The 26,104-nt window shown below is 48.1% G+C and overlaps 1 protein-coding gene across 6 annotated transcripts in view; it reads left to right on the top strand.

The window, feature by feature from the left end:
- NECTIN1 (nectin cell adhesion molecule 1) overlaps positions 1-26,104 on the top strand; it is a 186,809-nt gene that overhangs the window by 79,754 nt on the left and 80,951 nt on the right. For all 6 annotated transcript variants that reach the window (XM_088658192.1, XM_088658191.1, XM_088658195.1 and 3 more), the window contains exons 2-4: positions 19,624-19,974; positions 23,827-24,129; positions 24,957-25,074. In XM_088658192.1, the coding sequence (XP_088514318.1) occupies positions 19,624-19,974; positions 23,827-24,129; positions 24,957-25,074 (772 nt within the window). The remainder of the gene's footprint in view (positions 1-19,623; positions 19,975-23,826; positions 24,130-24,956; positions 25,075-26,104) is intronic.

The following is a 26,104-nucleotide window of genomic DNA, read 5'->3' as shown; positions in this document are numbered from 1 at the left end:
CTCCCTTCCTTCTCTCCCAGGTGGCAGATGTTGATGACGTGATCCTCTTGTGAAATTACAGCGCTAGGAAGGGGGCTTGGAGTTTTCTCGTTTCGGTCTTTTCGCCCAGAGCTGAGTCACAAACCCTGCCACCTTTCCGTGTCTCTAAACCCCATGACACGTCCATTAGCAAGATGTTCTCTTGCCACATCTCGCACTGCGGTGGATGCCGAGGAAATGTTCCAGCGCCTATCCAGTGCCTTAGGGGGTTGGCAGGCAGGATGAGTTATCTGGGAAGGAGAGAGGCAGAGAGAGAGAGAGAGAGAGAGAGAGAGAGAGAGAGAGAGAGAGAGAGAGAGAGAGAGAGAGAGAGAGAGAGAGAGAGAGATCAGCAGCAGGCTGAGTCTGTGGGAAGTTGTGCAAAGCAGCCTCCAGCCCACGTGGTTCTTCTTAACAAAGAGTCATTGATTTGATGCTCGGCAGCCGAGAACATAAATCTCTCCTTCCCGGTGATTGGAGATCATCTCCCCAGCTTAGGAAGTGAGACTCTTGAGCACTTAGTTCCTGATAGTGAAGTGCAAAAGAGGCCAACTCTTCTCAGCTCAAGTAGATGGGAGCACCTGTTTGAGCATGGCAGAGACTGCCTTCAAGTTCAAACTACGGTAAAGCAAGCCATTTGCATCTCCTGGGCTCGCTGGATGAAGCAAACAGAGCGGCTTCATCCAAGCGTTTGAAGATGTAGAACGTGAATCTAGTGGTACTCATGAGCCAGTGTGGTGTAGTGGGTAGAGCAATAGACTAGGAACTGGGAGACCAGGGTTCAAATCCCCTTTCGGCCATGAAGCTTCCTGGGTGAACTGGGGTCAGTCGCTGCCTCTCAGCCTAACCTACCTCACAGGGTTGTTGTGAGGATTAAATGAGCAGGGGGAAAACCATGCACTCTTCCTTGAGCTCCTTGGAGAAACTGGTGGGATATAAATGCAACAAATAACTATAGTGGGGAAGAGATAAGGGAACAGGCTACATGGCCATGGCAATATATTGACACTTGATACAGGGAAATTCAGCCGTTCAGTGGAATATTTAGTTTGTTATCAGGATTATTTTATACCCTGTTGTTCCATCAGATTTACAGGGTGGCTTGGTATAAAATTAATGCCATCATTTCAGCCTATTTATTATTGCAAGCACAATGGTAAGATGGAGATGTAAATAACTCCAAGGTAGCAAATCTGCAAAATGGTGTGCTAAAGTTTATCAGTAAGAGTTAAAAGTGTGGAGAAGTAAAGAGGGCTTCACTCAGTACCCAAGCGAATGTTTTTTTCAAGATGTTAGGTAAAACGCTGGGTGTCAGTGTGTTCCGAGGCTTAGTCAGGGCAGTAGGCTAGGCAGTAAATTTGCGGCCTCTCCTTGAACCTCTGTTTTTGCAGCCTAACACAGTAAAGCACATTCCCCTATGATATTTTTACTCAGTCCAGCTGCTGCTGATAGGACAGTGAGAGCCAAAAGTAGATTTTGGTTTTGTAATGGGGGGGGCAGGCAGTGGGCAGTTGCACTACAACTTCTAAAGCGACATATACAGTGGTACCTCGGTTTACAAACTTAATCCGTTCCGGACGTCCGTTCTTAAACCAAAACCATTCTTAAACTGAGGCGCGCTTTCCCTATTGAGGACCCCCACTGTCAGTGCCCTTTCACCGCTCGGATTCCATTCTTAGACCGAGGTAAAGTGCTCAAACCAAGACACTATTTGCCGGTTTTGCGGAGTTTGTAAACCAAATCGTTCTTAAACCGGACCGTTCTTAAACCGAGGTACCACTGTTCTGGAACAACAAGCATGGTTAATCTGAGCAGTGAGACCTTGGCATTTGAGCAGATGGTCCCTGGTCTTAACTCAGCCCAGATTTTACCAGTCACCCCACAGCTAAGCACAGGGGCCAGATCAGGAATTGGGATGGTATAGAAATGACAGCCTGAACCTGTGGGTTTGTTTGTTTGTTTGTTTTTACTCTGAAATATGTCTGTTAATCCAGTTACAAATTGGAGCAAGGAGATTTCTGGGGCTCAAAGCATTGATTAAGGAGCATGGAGCAGTTCAGTTGCTAAGACCTGGACTTAAACTGCTCCCAGTGAATAGCTAACTAGCTGGGACTCATAAGTAAGGCATTCTGAGCTTCTAAGAGCAGGCATCCCCAAACTGCGGCCCTCCAGATGTTTTGGCCTACAACTCCCATGATCGCTAGCTAAGAGGACCAGTGGTCAGGGATGATGGGAATTGTAGTCCAAAACATCTGGAGGGCCGAAGTTTGGGGATGCCTGTTCTAAGAGCAACAGCAACGTGTAAATATGACAGATTTTATCATATACTGTACACACACGGGTGGGTGTGTATATATGTATGTATAGGTAAAGGTAAAGGTAAAGGGACCCCTGACTCTAGGGTTGCGGCACTCATCTCGCTTTACTGGCCGAGGGAGCCGGTGTACAGCTTCCGGGTCATGTGGCCAGCATGACTAAGCCACTTCTGGCGAACCAGAGCAGCGCACGGAAACGCTTTTTACCTTCCCGCCAGAAGGTATTTATCTACTTGCACTTTGACGTGCTTTCAAACTGCTAGGTGGGCAGGAGCTGGGACCGAGCAACAGGAGCTCACTCTGTCATGGGGATTCGAACCTCCGACCTTCTGATCGGCAAGCCCTAGGCCCTGTGGTTTAGACCACAGAGCCACCCACGTCCCACATGCACACAAAGCAAAGGGTTAGTTTTTTTATTAGAAGAAGAATTTCAGTTTTAAAGAAGAGTGAGAAAAAAGGAAAGGAAAGCAGGCGTGAAAATAGAAATAAAGGAAAAATTACTCAGTTGCATTTCCATACATCAGTATACGGATGAGTATAGTCTTATTATCCTAGTGCATATATCTTTATCAATAATCTAATATATTCCGTGCAAAGCCATTCCAAATATCATCATATTTATCCAAAGAAAGTCTGCGTCTATATGCATTCCGTTCATACGCAAGCAGAGGATTAGTTAACAATAATTTAGTAACACATTTGGGTTTTCAGAGGTAATTCCATTTTATGTTTTCAACCTTTCTGCAAGAGTACTGATGTGCTGTGGAGGGGCATTTAACAAGTCTTTTGAAGAAAAAAAAGAGAGAGCTAATAGAATGCTTGAATACGGTTTTCCGGGTAATAATGTTCCAAGAGAGTAAACCCACTTATTACAAAATTCTGGAGAAAGTCTCCCGAGGTGGTCATTTCCTACTTTCAAGGTTTCCCACAGGACTTGATGAGTTATGGGCCTGATCCTGCAGGACTCTTCCTATGTTCTCATGCTAGTATGGCAAGACCACCAACGTTAGTTAAAAGTCGCCGTGGTTCATTGTTGCAACTGAAAATAATCTTCACCGCCCCTTCAAGTCCTGAGGTAATCCAGCCCTCAACAGAAGCAAAAGAAAAGTCCCCTAACCCTTCCGTTGCAGATGTTAGAAGGGAAATTTCATGTGTGGATGTTGGATACAGATATGGGAAGACGTTTGGGGGGTGGGCAGGGAGAATAGGAATCTTTTATATCTACCATCAGGGCCGGATTTAGGTTTGATGAGGCCCTAAGCCACTTGAAGGTAATTGGGCTCTTTATATGTCCAGCTGTCCTTCGTCAACAACAAATTGTCGCTGTTTTTGTGTGTTGAATATATGCTATATGGTAATTTATGGGCCTAATAGGTATCTAAAGCCATTTGCACATGTTGCCATGCAGAATGTAGGCACCCTATATATAGAAATGAGCAAACCAGTGATATTTTGGGGAGCAGGCTAGCAGGCAGGGCCCATTACTTACATCATAGGAGCCTACACAACACAAAACACTGTTGCTGTGTGTAAGTTTTATTTTATTTGTTTTTAGCTTATATTTTGGAAATGTACATCCAGGTTTTTTTCCTTTATAGAAGAAAGAAAAGAAAGGCACCCTGGTAGAGTCGCCTCTGAGCTCAGAGCCCTGGGGAAGCTTTTGCTTAGAGTCCTTGTATGCACCGCAGAGGGCAGCAGAAAATTGCCAACCTGGGCAGTCTCCCTCCTTCCCCAGCAGCTTCTAGCAACCCTGCAAAAGCTCAAATGCCAGGGGGAAGCTTTGAGGTAGCAAGGAGCCCGTATGCTCAATTTGTGCAGACTTTGCCTGTGATGTTGGGTGTATGGGGTTCTCCTGAGTGATAGTAGAAGTTTCCTTTTGTGGGCAAAAACAAAAACTGACAAGCAGGGGCACACAGCTTCTGGTTGCTGGGCATCACAAGCAGGGCTGTTATGCTCATGCCCCCCCCTTTAAAAATAATAATTACATTTTCAAATTTACAAGCAGTCATCAAGCAAACAAATAAAAGAATTTCCATCAGTTTCCTTGGACTTCCAACCTCCCCTTTGTGGGTCCTTATGTTAACTTTTTTCACCTGCATCTTCTCTGTTAATCCAATTCTATTAAATCTCCAATAAAACCCGAGTCCAACGCTTAACTGCAAGCGTCATTCCAGTCTTACAAATAGTTTTAATTGTTTACAATGAATTTTTAGGTAAACTATATATTTCCCCCATTCCTTATTGAAATTTTGGTCTTCCTGATTCCTCATTCTTCCCATCAGTTTTGCCATTTCTGCAGAGTCCATCAGTTTAATCTGCCATTCTTCTCTGGTAGGGACTGTGCCTTCTTTCCGTCTCTGGGCTAATAGTGTCTGGGCAGCAGTGGTCACTTGGAATTTTGGCACCTACAATTCCTAGAATAAAAGCTTCCAGTTCTTTAAAGAAAAGGCTATTTTAAAGATTTTTTCCAGGGTGCTCATGTCCCCCTTGCTGGCACCCCCTGGGGGCATTAGATTGGCTGCTGTGAGAAAAGGGTGCCAGGCCTTTGGCCTGATCCAGCAGATTGATTCTCCATGTGTTATTGGTTCATGTTCCAAAAGCATCGTCTCACAAATATCCATCCACCTGCTTCCTAGAATAGACAGCAGGAGAGAGTAGCCTGCCTTCTTCTGAAGGCATCTTGGAGGAGCTAGGGTTGCAAGACCCAGCCAGTCTCCCCGGCTCAGGCATGCCACACAAACCACTTCAAATGCAACAGCAGAGGAAGGAGGGCCAAGGTCTTTGCTAATGAAGGCTTGGCACCAGAGTGTCTCCAGCACTCAGCTGCTTTTTGGCCCTGAACATGAGAGCAAGAGAGAGAAAGGGAGAGAGAGAGGCGCTCAACCCAGCTTGCTTGGATGTGCACGGCTAATTTTTGCAGAGTACTCTGCTAGCTGGTTGACCCCACTATAGGGCAGGAGGAAAGGAGGAAACCAGCGGTGCTGGAGAGATGGAGCTTTGGAAGCAGAACCACCTGTACCCCGGTTCACTTAGGCTGCGCTCAGATGCACACTTCACCTGAGAGCAAGCCCCAATGGACACACTTCCAATTAAGCATGAATGGGATTTCACTGTCCACCTTGCATCTCAAAACGTTCACAGTGCAAGCCCAGGTATGCTTAATCATCAGTTAAGCCCCACTGTGTTCAATGGGGGGTCACATCCTGGTGGTAAGTGCCTTGTAGGATTGCAGGCTCAAGCATGCTCGCTCTCCCCCCCTCTCTTTCTCCTGGGTATCAGAGGCAGCAATGCTTCTGAATTCCAGCTGCTGGAAACTGCAGGAGGCTCCTGTGCTGAGGTCCTACCGGTACTTGCAGGTTTCCCACAGGCATCTTGTGAGAACAGGATGCTTGACTAGATGGGCCATTAGTATGTACCAGTAGCCTTTTCTTATGGTCTTATGTTCTTGACTATTTCTGGAGAGGTAGGCATGTTGTTAGTCTGCTCGGCATGCAGATGATCCCAGGTTCAATTCCTGGCAGCTCCAGATAGGGTTGGGGGAGATCCCATCTGAAATTCTTGAGAGCTACTGCTAGTAAATTTAGACCAGGGCTTCCCTACTTCTGATCAGTGTGTCACTGGTGGTCTGTGAGCTTCATTCAGGAGATCTGCCAGACAACATGTCTGTGGACTTTTGGTTGATGATGTGGAACAACCCACCCATCCCGTTGAATATTCATTTTGATTTTTCATTGGGTTTTTTCTTGCTTCTTTTATTTCTTATATTGTATTTTTGGAATTTGAATTCTTCAGAATTGCAATTGCTATGGCAGGCAGGAAATTCACTAAGTGGTCTGCAAGACCCTGTGCAATTTTTCAAGTAGTCCATTGGGGGGGGGGAGTTTGGGAACCTTCGCTTTAGACGCTGCTGGACTAGATGGACCAATATACTAACCCTCAGCATACAGCAGCTTCCTGTGAGGTTGTGGTGGGGGTGGTTGTTGTTGTTTGTTACAATTGATTTCTTAATCCCCATCATCTCAAGGAGATTTACACATGAGAGATAAGTGGTTTTTTAAAAAAAATAGTAATAAAAACCAGGTACAAAAACAACAAATCTATTGAAAATAAGACTGAAATCCTAGCAAGTGGGCACTCATGGTAAAGATCCATTTATCCAGCTGGGAAAATCTATTCCTCATCTGTGTTACAATAAAAACTGCAGAGTCTTGTGGCACCTAACAAGTTTACCATGCTTTTATGAACTAGCATCCACCTATACATGGCAGGGAGGGGATGTTAACAGTGTGGTTGGAGGGACATGAAATGCAGAAATTACATACAGGTGACTCACACCTTAAGCACGTTTAACTTGCATGCATTCATCTTTATGCACTTAACAAAAATATTTTAAAAAAATTAAAAGGGGGAAGAAAAGGGGTGGGCACCCAAGAAAAGAGACTTTGGTGATCCCACCCATCATTGAATCCAATGTGTTTGGGTTATATGGGATATATGCGCTATCCCCAGAATGTAAACCCTGCATTAAGTTGAGTTGCCTGTACATAGTGGCAATTTAGTTGGCGCTAAAACATATGCAGAATAAGTGCATATGCATCAGTGATATTCGGTAAAACAATAAACCACCTGATTGTAATGCTGAGTTAATTAACACCTGTAATCTCACAAGAAGCCATTGTCTCTATTTAGACCCCAGTGATGAGAATCAATGATTGCAATCCATAGTTTTCATACGGGAGTCCCCCTTCAAAATTCCTTTGTTCAGTTATGGCCCCCTTCAGATCAACGAAAGACACAAATCTGACAGCAGAGCTGGCAAGGTTCAGAAACCAGTAGGAAGAAATTCAGTTTTAGTGAGCTTAAAGATAGCCATCCTTGAACAAAGGACCTTCAAAGGGAGGCTGCTGAATGAATTACAATTCTTGATAAAGTTCAAATATTCTCAGTTCAGTCTGAATGGAGATGAAGGTTTCCTATCCCTCTGAGTTGATTAACTCAGCATTACAAAGTTGGTTGTTGGATCAACCTATCGCTGCTGTCATAAAGGGTCACTGTGCTTATTTTGCATAGATATCATTCCTAATGGAATTGTCACCATCTCTGCTTGCATTGCATTTCCCTTCTGACCTCACTGCTTAGGCTACAATGCCACTATTTGCAAACTGAGGATCCCACTTCATTCATGAAACGAAACCTTAACCTTATGCTGTTAGTCTTTACAGTGCTACGAGACTCTTGGGGTTGCTGTCAGCTAATGTTTGTTCTAACCCCTATAACCACGTGGAATCAGTGTGCTTTGAGTTTAGAGCAGGGATCAGAATGACATCCCAGTCGTCTTACAGTTGCTTCTTTCATTCTCTATAAAGGGTATTAACTCTTTGGGGTTAATTTCTCCCGCACCCACCCACCGATGGACCCCAGTTCCTGCAGGCCAGGAGAGTGGCTATCCCGTTCTTCCCATTTGGATCTCTATGTGTCTTGGGTGGAAGTTTGTTTTCCGGCCTGGATGTTGCATTCTTCTTCCTTTCCCCTGCAGACTTGAACTCTGGAATGTGTTGTTTTGAGAGCAGGGGCATGCAAGAGCTTGATGTGGCCTGTTGCAAGCCCGCTTGGCAGAGATGAGCTGTTTTTCAGGGTCCATTCCTCAGCTGGCACATAGTTTGTGTTGGCAGCCTCAGAAAGGTGAGGCTGCCCTGAATCAGCTGCAAGCAAAGTATATCTCCGAAGAGCCTAGCTGCTTATGCAGGGCCATTGCCATGGGGTGGTGCTAAACGCTGTAGGTGCTTCCCTTCCACAGGAATGCTCTCAAGTTCCCTGCTTAAATCTTCAACTTTTTTTCTTTTTTTAAAACACATGTCTCTATCCCTTTTGTTTAACTCAGGCGTCCCCAAACTAGTTCCTTCCAGACCTTTTGGACTACAGCTCCCATAATCTCTGGTTGGCCATGCTGGCAAAGGCTGATGGGAGTTGTGGTCCAAAACATCTGGAGGACACCAAACTGTCAAAATTCGATTTAAGCAGATACAAAGGTAAGCCTAGGGAATGTTCAGCACCCAGCCCAGTTGCCAAGCAAAACATTGACCCGTTCCAGTTAGTATAAAGGCATTCAGATAACTGCCAAGTTCTTGAGGACTCCGAAAAAAATTAATCTGTGCTTTATTTAATAAACTCTTTAATAATTCTTTACTAAATGATTTGGCTACTTCTGGGCGGTTTTTGCTGTTTCGTATTGATATGCTATTTGCCAGAGCAAGTGCTGTGGCTCAGTGGCAGAACATCTGTATGCATGCATAAGGACCCAGGTTCAATCCCCAATGGCATCTCTAAGCAGGACAGGGAAAAGACTCCTTCCTAAAACTCTAGAGAGACCCAATCAGTGTAGACCAGCCTTCCCTAACCATGTCAACTGCAGGCCGATGGAAGTTGTCATCTAAAACATCTGGAGGGAAACGGGTTTGTAGGGGAGGCTGGTACTGCAAAAATATTGAGCTTCCTATGCCACCTAAATGGTTGAGATAGCTCAGTCAGTAGAGTGTTAGACCCTTAATCTCAGGGTCGTGGGTTCGAGCCCCACCTCGGTTGAACTAGATGACCCTTTTGATCCTTTCCAACTTTACAATTCTATGGCTCTATGAGACAGAAAGCAGTCAACAAGTATGTGAGTCTTTTTGTATCCCTCAGTTGCTCTCTGTTGGCCTCTTTGGTGTCACCAGACTTCCCAACCCAGGAGGATCTGTGGGGGAAAATGAGTGATAGTTCCCTTTCATAATCAGCAATCTAGCAGGGTGCCAGTGTTCCAGCTGAAGCCCACAGTACATGGAAGCTGTGGCAAGGCATAGTTAACATCAGTGAAGATTTTGTATTTCCCCTTTCATATCTAATCCAGCATTTGGATTCCATGCTGGCCAACTGGCATGTCCACTGGAAAACCTACAAATAAGGCGTGGGGGCAAGAGCCTCATCCCCCCCCCCAGCAACTAATATTCCTTGGTAGACTGCCAATGGACATGGAAGTTTCAGGACAGCTGTAAAGCTATCCAAAGAGCCCTGCAAGGGGCTCACCTAGCCCAGCTTGCTGCTGCTTATTTGACTGTGTCTGCACCACTTAACACACAATTAAAGCACACGGCTTCTCCCCCAAAAATGCTGGGAAGTGTGATTTAACCCTCACAGAGCTGCAGTTCCCAGTACCCTTACAAAACTACAGTTCCCATGGCATGGATGAGAAAGTGGACCGAGCAGGCATTTTCCGGGAAGCCCACCTGCGGGAAGGTGGTCTATTTTTAGAATATGGGCTAGGAAATTTGGCAGGCTGCATTTGCAAGGCTGGTTTGGGTGGAAACAGACCCACCTGGGTGCCCGTTCCCAAACCCCTGAGCTCGCTGCCCGGTTGAGTGGAGAGCCTCTCAGCAATGCTGTTTTAATGAGCAGGAGAGACAACGTGCCTCCCTGGCTGAGCTTCAAGAAACAGGGGCGGGGACCCAGCGCAGCCGAGCGCCATCTCCCCAAAGCCTGGGAGGGAGGGAGGCACAGCTCAGTGTAGGGAGACTGTTCCCAGGACCTCGGATACGTGACGGCTCCTGCCAGCCGACAAGCTCCCACACGCTCGGGGAGCCGCAAACACTCTGGAGCTTGGCAGCGGCTCAATCACCTTCTACAGGTGTGGGCAGTTCCAGAGTCAAAAGCTTTGCTTTCCCCTGGAAGGGCAGAGGGAGTGGGAGAGCGGCAGGCTTGAGGCGCTTGGTGTCTCGACTGACTCTCTCTCTCTCTCTCTCTCTCTCTCTCTCTCCCTCCCTCTCTCTCTCTCTCTCTCTCTCTCTCTCTCTCTCTCTCAAATCCCACCCCAGGGCAATCCAAAACAGTGCATCCAAGGAAGCCAAATCCTGCGTAAATGATGCAAATTGGGCACATTCAGAGCGATTTCTCTCTTTTGCTAATCCCCGAGCGCATACAATATTTTTTATTATTTTTATTTTTGCATAGCTTGTTCTGCTTTGGCTAGTCATAGGAGGGATGTGGCACAGTGGAGGGTTCTCCGTCTCCCCTCCTATCAGTGCCACCGCTGTAAGTCTTGCACAGAAAACCCTTTCACTTCTGAGATTAGAGCCCTTGTTGTCCACAGAGACATTTTTTTAGCATTATCTTTGAGAAGGGGAAGAAAGCAATATTGGGCGAAGAATTCCGCTCCGCGGGAATGTCAGGTTGAAGAGGAAGATAGCGTGAGAACTCATGAACATTCAGTGAAGCTGAATGTTGGCATATTCAAGACAGAGGAAAGAAAATGCTTCTTCCTGCAGCGTGGTTGACCTATGGGACTTGCTCCCACAGGAGGCAATGACAGCCACCAACTTGAATGGCTTTAAAAGAGGATTGGACCAAATCAGGGAGGAGAAGGATATCAGTGGCTACTAGCCCCAATGTTTCTAGTCCTTATGAATTCAAAGGTGGACTTGAAAAAGGATAGGCAGTACCTTCTGCAGTCTTCAGAGGATGATCAAAGAAGGTTTCCCACTGGGAAGGGGAGGCCCTACATAGCTCCCCCCACCTTTACATAGTTTTGTTCCCATGACTAGCAAAAGCAGCAGAATGAATGGTGCATACGAAGCATAAAGGTGTATTTTCCCTCAATTTGCATCTACTTTATGTTTTGGAAAGTTGTTTGCTATCCATTTGGACATCCGATAAGAGATGACCACCAAACTTTGCAGGGTGGTTCATGTGATCAAGTAGCATGTTTGCATCTGTACAGTTGGACATAATTTTGAATCAAGATGGAGCTGCACTGATTTGGATTCCAAAACTGCAGGGTGGTTTTTTGGGGGGCTGGCGCTGGGGTGGAGTTCTTAGCACTCAGGAACAACACCAGGTATGACGAGGCTGCTTGTGATTCATAAGCAGAATCTAGCTTTCCCTTGCTACAGAATTTGGACTGTAGAATTTTAATGGTTTTTCAGTGTGGAGGACGCAAAGTCACCTGACAGCTTCCGAGGGTGAGCAGAGCTGCTTCCTAATGCAACATCACACAGCTTCTGCTGTTTCTTTGATCCTCCTTTTTATTACCTTGCCCTGGATATTTGTCCCTGTCCAGAGGTGGGGGTATGAGGAGAACAAGAATCACCAATCAGCAATCTGGGAGGGAGTGGATGTTAGTTTCCCCAGAAGATGCATTTGAGCTGCCATTTCCATCCTCACACTGTGCCCAGTTCTGGAATCCCTAGTCCAACTGGTGCCAGGATCAGCACATTGCATGTCTTCCCCACCCCCTGGCAGTATCTTTAGCAATGGGGCAGCAGTTCCGTTGGGCCCGCATTCCCAAGCCCAGTTTTTGCTCGTACAGCTGCAGGCGGTGTTGAGCCAAACAGCGACCGCCAGCAGGCTCAGCGGAGAGGGCATGTGTGGCGGCTAAATGGCGGTGGTGCCACCGGATCGCATCTGTGTGTCGCAAAGCTTTGTCAGGGCTTGTATCTGAGATCGGTCATACAGAAGTGAGGGGCGGCAGAGGAGATGGGACCTCAGAAAACGTAGTGACAGGGTTGTCAAAGCTGGATCACGAAACATGGTTAGTTGGAGATCATGGAATTGTATAGATCGAAGGGACCACAAAGGTGTGTGTGTGTTGTGTGTGTGTATACCTGAGTGTTGGGGAAAGGGGTCTGCTAGTCTCTCAGGGTCTTGGGTGCATCTGTATTAGACAGGGGTATTTTTCCAGAGGTCACTAACCAGCCGCCTATCCAATTCCAATGCATCTCTTTGGCCATCTGGAGGAGCAATTGGGTGGGAAAGCTCTAACTAAATTTCTTTCTCTCTCTGCCTCTTCATTTCAGCAGCCATTCAGAATGGCAATGTAACCCCGTGTACCGTCAGAAGCACAGATTTTAATGCCAACCAGTATGGGTTTGGGGACAAGAATATACGAGATCCAGACCTTTTAGCAACTTGGTTGACATGGTGGGAACCAAAGCCCACTGGCGATTTCTTGGGACAGAAAGTATCCCATTCCAATGTATCCGAGCTACCATCTGGAAGAAGAAGGGTTTGCCTTGATATATTCTGATATTGTAGAACAAGCCAGTGGGTGGGGCGGTCAGTGCTGGCCTACCTCACAGTTGTGGTAAACTGGGAAAAATGAGTAGATCACAGTTGGACGTGCCTGAAATATGAGTTGTGTGCTTTGATTTGTAATCTAGATGCCCCTCCACACACACACGCACACCAATGTTATTAAATTGTCCACTGATGCACCCAGCCATTTTAAATTGTCTGCAAAAAAAAAGGAGGTAAGAAAGTTTGAGAAATGTTTGTTTAGTGCCGGTTTAATTCAAAAATTCATGGTGTCCCTGTGGCCATTTGAACAGAATACAAATGATCAACCCTTAAGCTCTTTCCCAGTGTGAATCCTATGCAGAGCAGACCCATTGAAATTAATCGGCATGACAAACTTAGGCCCATTAATTACTGAAACTACTATGCCAAGTAGCATTTAGTTGGACACAGTCCCTAGTCATAAATGTCTCTCCACTGTTGCCCTGAGCTGGAAGGCCAGTTCTCCTGCAGACAGGCTGGCCTATCCCAAAATTACGCGTCAGGACTTCTTGGGCCTACCAGGGACTGTACTTGCTTTCAGAGTCACCTCTTGAACGAGAACACAAGTTGGAAGCCTCCCGACATAAGGCAGTTTCGTATCATTATCTCCGGGTGACTGAAGCCTCGAGTGATAACTTGCATGTATGAACGAGCCACCCCAGATCTAATAGATTGAACTTTTGCATTTCTTCAGAGAGCTGCCTTCCCCCGGGGTGATCTGTCTGGACTGTGGGTGGGTAGATACAGAACCAAAAATGAGTGGAGCACAATTTGATTTCGCTCCCCCGCCCCCTACTCCTTTTCTCTAGATGCCCCCCACCCGGCCTGATTCAGCAGATGTTTCGTAGGTCCCTATGCGAGAGCCCTCCTGGGGCACACACCTTTACTTACTGGTAGAGGTAACCAACCCACACAACCAATTCACACAGGCAAGCACACATCTCTCGATTCCTCCACATTTGACGACTAGCAGGTACAGGTGTCACTTTTCCCCCACACAAACGCTTCCTGCTTAAAGCAGGGGTGGGCAGCCTGCAGCCCAATGGATGAATGTGGCCCTTAGCATGATTTAATGTGGCCCTCAGCCTAATTCCATGTGAGCAGCAAGGAAGTGGGGTGGAGAAAGGGGCGATAAGAGAGAAAAGGAGCCGGCATGTGTGCATGCCTGTGTGAATTGGCTGTGTGGGTTGGTTACCTGTACCAGTAAGTAAGGGTGTACGCCCCAGGAGGGCTCTAGCATAGGGACCTATGAAACATCTGCTGAATCAGGCCAGGGGAGCATCTAGTCCAGCATCTTGTTCTCACAGTGGCCAACAAGAAACCTGTAAGAAGCCTGCAAACAGGACAGGAGTGCAACAGAGTCTTTGCAGTCATGCCAAAGGATTTGTTGCATTCAAAGTTTGGGGGGATGCCCTCAAAGCTCTTACCACCATCAAGAATCCCCCCCAAAGACCTGAGACTTTCCTGGGGTCCAGCAGAGAAAGGAGATGGGCACCCACCACCTCCTACAGAGCATCATTCCTCCATCTTGCTCTGCTCTGCTCCAGGTCAATCACTAAACCCTTTTGGGACTGGGGCAGTAGTTGCAGCCCCTGGCATTGAAAGAGGAGTGTTCACTTTTGCAAGCACCCCTGGGCGAGGTGGTATGAAATTCCATACCAAAAAGAGGTTCCTCCAAGCCTTTGCCAGGGTGCTAGTTAAACAATCAGTTTTGTTCTTAGTCGTTTCCCCCCAGAATGTTCTGGAAAACGCCAGGGTTCCTCAGAAGCTTATCGGGGTGCCTTGCAGCAAGATCAGAAAGGGAGCACAAGATTTCCTGCTACCCACTGCAGATCTTCTACAGTGCTCAGTCATAGGGGTGTGTTGCAAGATGAAATCTCATTTCACATGGGGTGGTGGCAATCCAGCCCAACAGGCCAGTCTGGTGTGTCACACGGATTCAACATGTGCTCAGACAAATGCCCCAGAATCCTTTGCAATGGGGGGGGGGAGCACTTCTGTAGCAGGTGTGTGATGGTCTCTCTGCCAAGATGCTGATGTGTTGAGAAGACATGTCAAAAATCACCGCCTGAGAAGGCAGGGCAAAGAAAGACGGCGGGGGCAATGGTTTTGTTTTGCTTTGTGTTTGCTGAGCCCCACATTCGGGGTCGGCCCTACTGTTAGGTAAAGTGAGGTGGCTGCTTCAGGTGGCAGGTGCTGAGTGGTGGTTCCCACCTCTCCTCCTGAGACTCCCCAGCATGAATATATCATAATACACAAGGTATTTGTCATGGGTAAAAATGAAGTATGAACAAACCCACAGGATCTGCTCCTGCCCTAGTTCTTTGGGTTTGTTGGACCCAAATTGTGGACCCTACTGGAGTAGGAGGCATGCAGCATAGCGCCATAGATGGTGTTTGGTCTACTTATTGATCTGATTTGAAATGTTCTTTTAAACCAGAAGGTGGGAAGCCTGTGACCCTCCAGATGTTTTTAAATTCCACCTCAAATCAGATCCTGCACATCAAATGGGAACCTCGGGTTGCAAACCTGATCCGTGCAGAAGTCACGTTCGCAACCTGCAGCATTTGCAACCTGCAGTGCCGCGTCTGCACACGTGTGTGATGCAATTTGGCGCTTCTACGTATGTGCAAGCTCCGAAACCTGGGAGTAACCTGTTCCGGTACTTCCAGGTTTGGCGCGTCCGTAACCCGAAAACGCGCAACCCGAGGTATGACTATAGTGGAAATTATAGGTAGTCCAACCTAGAGGGCTACAGTTCTCTGCTCCTGCTTTAACATCAGTTCTGCACATGTTCAGGACTTTGACTTGGGGCAGGAGGAGAGGTGCACGTTCTGGTCCATCTCAAGCATCAAAATACATTGGCTCTGGCCTGCTCGTGTGAGCAAGAACGACTGCCTTCCTCTCCTTGTGTGGAGCAATCATTCCTTTCCAGTGCCACGTTCCCACTCTGACGGCCTCTCTAGCCTTCCTTCCCATGTCCCTCATGGAGAAGACCATAGCTCAGTGATAGATGATCTGCTTCCCACACAGAAGGTCCCAGGTTCAATCCCAAACATCTCCACGGAGGGCTGAGCACATTACTGAGCTGGAGAGACTGAGGCTCTGACCCGGAACAAGGCAGATTCTTACATTCCTATTTTAAAAGAAGCCTTTATTCAAAACAACGAGGACTAGAATCTTACTTTATTTGTAGGGAAGGGCCATGGCTCACTGGGAAAGGAAGGGCTTTGCATGGAGAACGCCCCAGGTCCAATCCCCAAATTTTGCAGGTAGGGTTGGGAATGCCCTCTGCCTAAAACCCTGGAGAACAGTTGCCAGTCATTGAAGACAATTCTGAGTTAGACCAGTGCTCTGACTCAGGATATAAGGTGGCTTTCCTCTGTTCTAATCACTCTTCATTCTCTTTCATGCTTTGCATGAACCACTGTTCCTTGGCCTCCTCTCCCCAGGCTTCCCATTTCTCGAATGACCCGTTTTTACAGTTTTCTGCTACACTTTCACCACCCGTCCTCTGCACCACTACCCTGCTCTTTTTTCTTCTTCTCTTTTTTTGCTTTCAATATAAATACCAGCTATATAATTATTGGAGTGTTCTCTCTAAACACGCAGATTAGGGAGAGACACAGCAGCAATTTTGCATGTGTGGGGTGTGTGTGTGAAGCTGGGTTTAAATGTTGCTCATTCTGAGACTTCTCTCTTTCTCAGTGGAAGGGAAAGGTATTACCTGAGATGGAGTACAGACAATGTTATAAAAAGCAAAGTCAGCCATTGTTGGTCTTCAATGGGAGAAATCAAACATTCCAAGGTCCACAGTTGGAGAATATGCTTTCACGATGGCCGAGGGAAAAGGTTGCAAAATGGTGGCAAGATTTGGAGTTCTGCAGAAGTCTTTGCCAGGCAACGTATTGCACCAGATAATCTCACAGGGCAATCTTAGGCCAGTTGCCATCTCTCAGCTTAACCAACCTCACAGGGTTGTTGTGAGGATGAAAGCGGGAGGGGGAGATCCATGAGTACCACATTGAGCTCCTTGAAGAAAAAGAGGGGTGGATCTAAGTGTGATAAAAGAAAATGAAAGTTGGTTAGTGTGGTGCTGATAACACCAAGGTTGCAGGTTTGATCCCTGTATGGAACAGCTGCATGTTCCTGCATTGCAGGGGGTTGGACTAGATCAGGGGTCGGCAACGTGTGGCCCATGGGCTGGATGCGCACCACGAAGGCCGTTTTACCGCCCCTGAACCCAACCGCCCGCTTAGTGAGTCCCCTGTGCGCTGCGCTAAATCAGTGCAGTGCAGCGCAGCGCAGCGTGGGGACTCGCCAAGTGGCGCCAGAAATTGCGTCTGCACATGTGCAGATACCAGAAATCGTGTATGCACATGTCCAGATGCCAACCATCACTTCTGCACAGGCGCGATTTTCGGCGTCACACTGTGCCAGTCCGGCCCACGGACTATCTCTGTGGGAGTGATCCGGCCCATAGCTGGTAAACCTTGCCGACCCCTGGACTAGATGAACCACTGGGTCCCTTCCAACTCTACGATGCTATGATCCTATGATGTGGAACCCAGTGCTCCCCATAGGTTGTTGGACTCCAACTCCCAGTGAACCTAATGGTTAGGTGGCTATGGGGGTTGTAGTCCAGCAACATCGAAGGATCACCAGTTCTACACGTCTGTGTGGTGCAAGGAGAGGGCTATTGTTGGCTGCTAGCCATGATGGCTCGGCTCCGCCTTCACGGTCGGAGGCAGCAGGGCTTCTGAATGCCAGTTGCTGGAAAGCACAGGAGGGGAAAGGGAACTTGTGCTCAAACCCTGCGCACGGGCTTCCCACAGGCACCTGGTTCACAACTGTGAGAGCAGGAGGCTGGATTAGGTGTCTTGTTGGCCTGATCCAGCAGGCTCTTCTGAACATAACATAGATAAGGCCAACCTAAATGAAAAAAAGGCCAAGGCAGCCATGAGGCCAGCTTGTTGACTTGCTCCTCTCCAAGGTGGAGAGTCCATCTCTGCTAGGGGCTGCCAATCATCCGCTTGCACCCCAAGGATTAAGAAATCATAGCCGCTCCCCTTTTTTGAAAGCATGAAGCCCAGCTGTTAGCCAGATCTGTCTTCATGCCTTAAGCGAAGCACGCAGGCAGAGAGAAGAAATAATAAGAAACACAGCAGTCTTTATTTTTTATTCCCAAAGACAGAGGTTAATTTTGGATTCGAGGAAAGGGTTTAATCATGTTGTGTCACTAGTGGCTGGAGAGAATGTAACTCTCAAAAATGCAAACCTTATGCTCCCATTTCAGTAGAGGAGTCCATGAATAAGGAACACACACACACACCCTTCCAAAATGCTATGTGCATGTGTAATTAATTGGTTAATTGACTATAAATCATGCAGTTAGTCAAAGTTCTGTTGCAATAATCAACACTAGAAAGCAAGGCCTGTCAAACACAGCGAGACTTTGGATAGCATGATCCCCCCCCCCCAGCCAGTGGGTGACAACCTCCCTATATATCTACATCTCTGTCTGTGGAGACCTAGATAGATATTCTATATGCTGTATAAATTATGCAAATCAAACACATTTGCATGATTTCCCACACAAACACACACACACACATTTTGCATGATTCACTCTGCAATATTTGCTACCTTGCGTCATTCATTCTGCCGTCCTGCTAGTCGCAGGGAGGGGCACAGAGCTGCATAGGGCCCTGAATCTCTAACCCCCTGAACAACTGGGAATCTTCCAAGATCTGCCAGGCAATGCAGATGTACACACACACACACACACACACACACACACACACACCCTTGCAGACTGAAGGGCCAGGAAAAGATAGAAACACAGCCAGCAGAATTAGCAGCCATTGATAGCCTTGTCCTCCATTAATTTGTCTCATCCTCTTTTAAAGCCATCGGCATTTTAAAGCTGTCTGTTGTAAAGATGGCATTCCATGTGTGCTTATTCCTCGCGATCTCTTGCCACTTCATTACTCAATGCGGGGGGGGGGGGTTCCACATCTGGATACCTTCTTGCTGCCTTTCTCATCACCATTTTTCAACTCTCACGGCCCAACACCTGAAGCTGTGCAGTGATGTGGCTGAAAGGTAGGAGACTCTGGAGCATAGCTGCCAAGTTTTCCATTTTTTAAAGGGAAATTCCCTTATGCTGAATAGGCTTCCTCGCGAGAAAAGGGAAAACTTGGCAGCTATGCTCTGGAGTCCTGGTGGCAGTATCAAAGCTGGGGTGGCTCAGTCACACATGCCAGCTGCCACTTAACACTGCAGTCAATAGGCTCCAAACATACATGTGTGGGTCGGCTTATATAGATATGTTTATGCCAGGCTGGTAGAGTCACCCATCCGGTCTAGAAAGGGTGGGAAACCTCAACCCTCAAAGCCAAGTTTTGTCCTTCGAGCCTCTGTCTCTGGCATTTTGGACTTTCCTCACAGCACAAACCCAAACCCACACCCCTCACACATACACCCTGCTTTGCACCCCCCTTGAGTCTTAGCTGGGATGTGTCCTTCAACTCTGGCAATGCCTCTTACATGTCTGGATGGAGGATCAAGCAGGATATGGGAATGTGTGCCGTCTACTGTATAAGGATGAAAATTGCATTTGTGGCACTGCCCACCTTTTCCTCTCTGTCCCCACCCACCACTGGCATGTGGCCCTCTGAAGGTTGCCTAGAACGGAACATGGCCCTTCAGCCAAAAGCAGTTTCCCGTCCCCTCGAAGTATGGCCACTCAGTGGCCTTAGCCATCTCTTCTAGGCAAGCAGGCAGGGCAATTTGACAGACGTTTCCTGTCTCCCATTTTTAGGCACAAGTGAGCAGCATGGTTTTATGTACCACCGAGCAGGCAAATCTGAAGGTGGAACATAGAGGGACTATTTGCATGGCTTTCCTCTCCTCCAGCCGGCTCCGTCGCAGGCTCAGGAAACTCAAATGCGCTTGTTTAACTATTGGGAAGGGGGAATTATGTCCCGTAGTCAATTTCTCTCTCTCTCTTTCTCTCTCTCTCCAATTTATCTGCGGAGCTGTGAGCCATATTTAGCTGGGCTTGCGTGAACCTGCTGCTTCCAAGCTACAAGCAGAGAGAATTAATTGGGACAAACGGTGCGCTGGAAACCCAGCAGCAAGGGCCATTTCTTATCACTCTGCAACTGACTCCTCTTCCCCCGCCTCCCTTCTGCTCTCGTTGCAGGCCTCTGGGCTCAGACGGTGCTTGTCAACGACACGGTCTCAGGGTACATTGGGACGGACGTGAACCTGCACTGCAGCTTGACCAACCCCAGCCACAGCATGAAGATCACCCAGGTCACCTGGCAGAAGGCCACCAATGGCTCCAAGCAGAACGTGGCCATCTCCAACCCCACCATGGGCATTTCCATCCTGCCCCCGTACAAGGACCGGATGGTCTTTCGAAACACCTCCACCAAGGATGGGACCATCCAGCTGTCACGCCTCAAACTGGAAGATGAAGGTGTTTACATCTGCGAGTTTGCAACATTTCCCGATGGCAATCGGGAGAATCAGCTCAACCTCACTGTGTTGGGTAAGTCGGCTTTGCTGCCTTCCAAACAACTAGTGGTCCTTCTGCCCTCCTGCCTGAGCGAAACAGCCTCTCAGGTTTTACATACCTGAGTCCAGTAACACTAATGGCTTGAGTAGGAGAGGGAAAGCCTAGTATATTTTTCCCACCTCTCCTCTCCTTCCTGGGTGCAGAACTTCCATACCCCACTGTCTGCAGAATCCCAGCCCAAGTCCTGAGGTAAAACGAGAAGGCAAATTTTACATTTGCCATCAATGATGCCCACCCCTCACCTTATTTTTGGAGAGAACATGGAGGTCCTGCAAAATGGAGCAGAAGCATTCTCCAGTTCGGAGTGAGGGCAAAAGATATTTATATCTCTTTCTGATCTGGCTTCATATTGTCATAGTGCCATGTCATCGCATAGCCACATCTGATTGGTTAGGTAGTGTCATGATGTCACCGCACTGCCTATATCATCCCTTATTGCCTGAATCACATATTTAGCAAGAAGAAAACTCCTTTTGGATAGCAGATAGATAGATAGATAGATGATAGACAAAAAGTTCTACCGAAACAGCACCTGTGGAATATAGGGAATAAATTGAGAAATTACATGAAAAAGGCTAGTTTTGCAGGACCTAGTCTGGGGACCTTTGAAAATGTTACTTTTTTGCATGAAAACTGTTGCCCTTCGAAACTTTGGCTCAGCCTTTATCATGGAACATTCTGAGTATCACATTCTGCATTTACCTAGAGTCCTGCTTTGTTCTCAGTTTAAAGCAAAGGTGAAGACCCTTTGGCCCTCCAGTTAGACTACACCTCCCATCATCCCTGACCATTGCCATGTGCTGCTTGGTGTTGATAGGAGCTGGAGTACAAAATCACTTGGGGGCGGGCACAGGTTGCTCATTCCTCTGCTGATGAGTTAATTTTTCCACATCAGCACCAGCAAGCCTATGCTCAGAAACTAAGGCATGCTCTCCCTCTTGCATTTCCCTGAGGACCCATTCCACTGGGACAGCCCCGTGCATCAGGTCAGCTTGAAATGAAATCTCCTAACCTTGTATTCACAGCAGCGAGAGGGACATGGCAAGCCCCGCTCCAGCTTCCTTGAATGATTCTCTATCCCTCTGTTGCAAACTGCCTTCAGTCCATGGGCGTACCCAGGATCAAAACTGGGGGGGGGGGCAGGCAAGCCACGGGGCGATGATGTGGCCAGGATCCCCCCAGGATCCCGGCTGGGGCGGCAGAAGGTGGAGCCTCGATGGGGCGGCAGGGCCCGCCGGAGCGAGCGCAGGGAAGGTGGGGACTAACCGTGGGACGCAGCTGGGGCCGGAGCCGTCCACCTCCCAGGCCGCAAACAGGTTCATGGACAGTGGGCCGTCCGGCGCCGCCACACTCCCCGGGGGGCTGCCCGGATGCCCGCGTGCTTCGGCGGCCATCGCTGGGTCCTGGTGGAGGGGACGGGGCGAGCTGCTCACCTTCTCCGGCCGTGATGGCCCTTCAGCTCCTGCAGCCTCTCGGCGCCAGCACAGCCGGCGCGGACCTTCACCCAGGACGCACGTGACCAGCTGCGGGGGGGAGGGGCGCCAGGAGGGTGATGTCAGAAGAGAGCCCCCCCACGTCCTGCCCCTCCAAGACGGGAGGGAGGGAGGCAGATGGCAGCGCTTGTTCCGCCACAGTACCAGAGGAGCAGCGGGACTGCTGCTGCTGTGCAAAAAAACAGTGGCTGTTTTTTTTGCGCCGAGCTGTTTTACGCCTCCCCCCCCCTTTTTTGGCTTCTGGGGGGGCAGCTGCCCCCTCCTGCCCCCTGGCTACGCCCATGCTTCAGTCCACTGGAACAGCATCCTTGAAGCAGCGAAAACAAACAATTAGATTCTGGACTGATGCAAGACATTGAGGGGGGGGGGGTAGGGAGTGGTTCTGTGCCCAGATACCAAATGTCCTGTGGGATTCCATTATGTGTTCTCCTTCCTGGTGATGATTGCCTTTGTGATGATAATGACGATGCCATCAGTGTGCAAGGGATGCATTTTAGAGTTGCGTAGACAGGTTGCTGTCTCGCTTCTTCCACTGTATTATCTTGGATAAGGATTGGTTGTAGTGACCTGTTTCCCAAGGGTGTGGCAAAGCTTTGAAAACGATGCTCCTTTGGGAGCCTTTCCTTTGATGTCCCGAAATGGATTTCAGAAGGAAGTTGGGAAACATCATCTTTGGCTTCCTTTGTGTCTGAGGTTTTTTTCGAGAGGATGTGGCTCTGGATTCAAGCCCTGTCACCGAGTCTTTCTCTCTCCCCTCCCTCTTCTGTGCATTTCATTCAGAGCAAGAAGTCTCCATTATCAAAGCCCCAAAAGTCTTATGCATGGCTGAAGGTGCAATGGGTAGTTGTCATATTAGCTACCAATTTATTGATTAAAGGAGATAAGATATCTTTATTCTTCCCATTCATCTGTATCAGTCTCTTGGCCACCATTTGGGCATGTAGAATCCCGTTTTTGTTGTCCTGTTGTTAACTTCCATACAATAAGCATATACCAGTAGTTCAAAAGAATATTCTCCGCTGAAAGTTTTAGCTTTTTCGGCACGGCCATACTTACATAGTCCAGCACGAAACTTAGGAAGGCATAGACTTTGTTTGGCTAAATCTGATAACATTTAGGAGGAGTTTCTACAGAATGTATTAGGCTATTAATATATACATATGTATTAGGGTAATAACATCAAAAAATTTCATGTAATAATGTATGGGAGTATGCAGTCAAACCTCGGCTCCCGAATGCCTCCATTTTGGAATGTTTCCAGCACACTGGAGATCTTTTGTCACAATATTTTCACATTGCTGCATTTGTGTCCAAACCTAGAAGGGGCTAGAAACTTTTTTCCCTCCCCTCCCCCCCCTTTTTTAAGTGGAGCAACAGGCAAAACGATAGAAGTTGGCAAAATTATGCATGGCATGGGGAAAGTGGATAAATAATTTTTTTCCTCCCTGTCTCTTAACACTAGAACTCGTGGGACATCCCACGAAGCTGAGCATTGGAAGATTCAGGGCAGATAAAAGAAAGGACATTTTTGTGCAGGACGTGGTTAAACTATGGAACTCACTCCCATAGGAGGAAGGGACGGCCATCAGCTGGCTACAAGCCATGGTGGATATGCTCTGCCTCCATGGTCCAAGGCATTAACACTTCTGAATAATAATAATAATAATAATAATAATAATAATAATAATAATAATAATACTTTATTTGTACCCCGCCCATCTGGCTGAGTCTCCCCAGCCACTCTGGGCGGCTCCCAATCGAATATTAAAACAATACAGCATTAGCAGTTGGCGGAAACTGCAGGAGGTCAGAGGGCTCTTATGTTTGGCTTCTGCATGAGACTTTCCTGCAGGCCACTGTGAAAGCAGGATGCCAAACTAGACAGCCCATTGGCCTGATCCAACAGTCTCTTCTTACATTCTTACAAAAGGTGGACTTCTGATAAATATTGGCACTGCAATAGAGCACAACGCTCTGCAGAATGGTGTGTGGTGTTTGCGTTTTGCAGAAGGCCAGGGAAACCAGTGTATTCTGATGAATCAGCGAAGCCACTTTGATTTCGAACCCCTTGTACAGGCATCCCCAAACTGCGGCCCTCCAGATGTTTTGGCCTACAAGTCCCATGATCCCTAGCTAAGAGGATCAGTGGTCAGGGATGATGGGAATTGTAGTCCAAAACATCTGGAGGGCCGAAGTTTGGGGGTGCCTGCCCTTGTATGTCTCAGCAGGAGATTAAACCCAAGGGCTGACCAAACAGCTCACAGCACACGCTAGTAACCTCAAAGACCCCTCCCCTCTCGCCTAACCTTCTCGCCTCCTGCCTTCTCCTCAGCCAAACCAACAAACCGGATGGAGGCCACCACGAGCCTGCTCATTGCCAAGGCCGGCATGACGGAGAAGATTGTGGTTGCCACCTGCACATCCTCCAACGGGAAGCCCCCCAGCACCGTGTCCTGGGAAACCAAGCTGAAAGGGGTGGCAGAATACCAAGAGATCCGCAACCCCAACGGCACCTTCACCGTGGTCAGCCAGTACCGCCTTTTGCCCAGCCGGGAGGCCCATCGACAGCAGCTGACATGCGTGGTCAACTACCAACTGGACCGCTTCACTGACAGCATGACCCTCAATGTGCTGTGTAAGTTAGAGAGGCAGGGAGGCTGGCCTGGGCGAGAGGTTCCTCCATTGCGGAGGGTTGGACTAGATGACTCTCGTGGTCCCTTCCAGCTCTGTAAATCTGAGCTGCTGTTATTCGTTCTCCAGCAGCAGAGCTGGTATCTTGAAGAAGCTTGCGGCCCCTGAGACTTTTGACTTTCCCTGGGCAGAACAGGGGAGGATTTGGTCGTGGGGGAGCAGCTGTAGGGCATTTTCTTTTTAAAAGTCAGGGTTCCCCCTGTGAGAATGAATGAGTGAAGGTGTAACGGCACCCCTGAACATGTGGAGAGGGCTTTTCTCCCACCCCACCCCAGGTTACCATCTACAATGCAAAGAAAAGTCCAAATCTTATTTATGTTTGTTGTATTCATGGCCAGCCATTTCTCCCAAGGAGTCCAAGGTGGTGTTCATGGTTCTCCCCCTCTTTCATTTAATCCCTGCAACAACCCCGTGAGGTCGGCTAGGCTGAGAGGCAGTGACTGGCCCTAGGTCAGAGCCAAGGGGGGATTTGAACCCTGGTCTCCCACATCCTAGTCCAACACCTTAACCACTGCACCACACTAGATCTGCAGGATGCCCCAGAGCTGAGCTATGAGACAAAGGTGAGCCAGAGTGAATATTAATGGCCTTTTGTTCCCCTCCCTCATCCACATCTTTGTACCTCTCTTTTCATCCCTCTCTCCTTTCTTCTCTTCCGCTCTCCCTTCCCCGGCCTCTCCTTGCCTCTCCTCTCCTCTCCTCTCCCACTGCCCTGCCCTTCACAACTCCCCCCCCCCCGTTCTGCTGTCGTTCCTGTTCCTCTCCTCGCAGACGAGCCCGAAGTGAGGATCGATGGCTTTGATGGCAACTGGTACCTCAACCGGAAAGATGTGAAGCTGACGTGTATCTCTGATGCCAACCCTCCTGCCACCTCATACCAGTGGAAGCTGTAAGTAGCCGCCTACAGGGTCCCTTTTGACTTGTCTTCCCTCTAACTCCGAATGCAGAGCGATCCTCGATTGGGCAGGAGGGAGACTTCTTTCTGCTGAGAGCATCGCGCCTTTGCTCCCAAATGCTACAGAACTGTTGGGACTTCAGTCTCGCTAAGATGGTCAATGTGGGACTAGGCAGTACCGCTCCAGGTTTTGCAGATTGTGAGAATGTGTTTTGTGTGTGACGTAACTGAGTTATCTCCTATACTGGTCTGGCATGTAGAAAGCTATCAAGAAAGAGGCAGATTAGCATAGCCTTCTCCCTGAAGTGCTGATTTACTTTGTTTAAGCATTTTTTTTATTCATTCATCCATTTATATTCCCCACGCCGACAATACCCCCATGAGTGCCTTCCCATAGAAAGCTAGCATATCAAGGAGGTGACGGTCTAGCCTAGCCTTCTCCCTGATGTGCTACTTTACTCCTTGCAAGCATTTCATTTCATTCATTCATTCATATCCCGTCATGTCAGTCCCCTGAATTAACGCAGAGAAATCCAGGCCTGGCTGTAACAGGCCATGATGATTTGACCTGTGCTAAGCCACCCCTTCGAAAATAACAACAAAAATGACATTAAACCCTTGTGGCCACAGGAAAACCCACCCGGACACACCAGATTTCAAAGCAGCAACTGCATATTTGCCATATGAGTGAACAGAAAGTGGATCAGGACCTACCATTCAACCACTGGATTATTTGTTGCAGATTGACACAAATTTCTGACTCAAAATCACTTAACAATAGCAGTGAGAGACAACACCCCCCCCCCCAAAAAAAAGATTGTGAGCATCTCTGAGTTTCAGTAGCTCTGATGCAAATGTGTACCCCTGCATGTGGCACATGGGGTGCAGTCAGTCACTATGTCTGCTCTCAGACACTGTTATGCAGCTGGGTTTAGTTGGTGACCCCCAAAGTTCTAGTAATATGGTACATTCCACAAGCCTGTCCATGTGACATCCTTAGATGCCCCATGCTTCCCCCCCCCCC

Source organism: Zootoca vivipara, chromosome 14 (assembly GCF_965207765.1).
Source record: "Zootoca vivipara chromosome 14, rZooViv2.hap1.1, whole genome shotgun sequence".
NCBI classification, from domain to species: Eukaryota; Metazoa; Chordata; class Lepidosauria; order Squamata; family Lacertidae; genus Zootoca; species Zootoca vivipara.
Note: the sequence above shows the minus strand (reverse complement) of the source record. Positions and strands in the feature narration are given on the sequence as shown.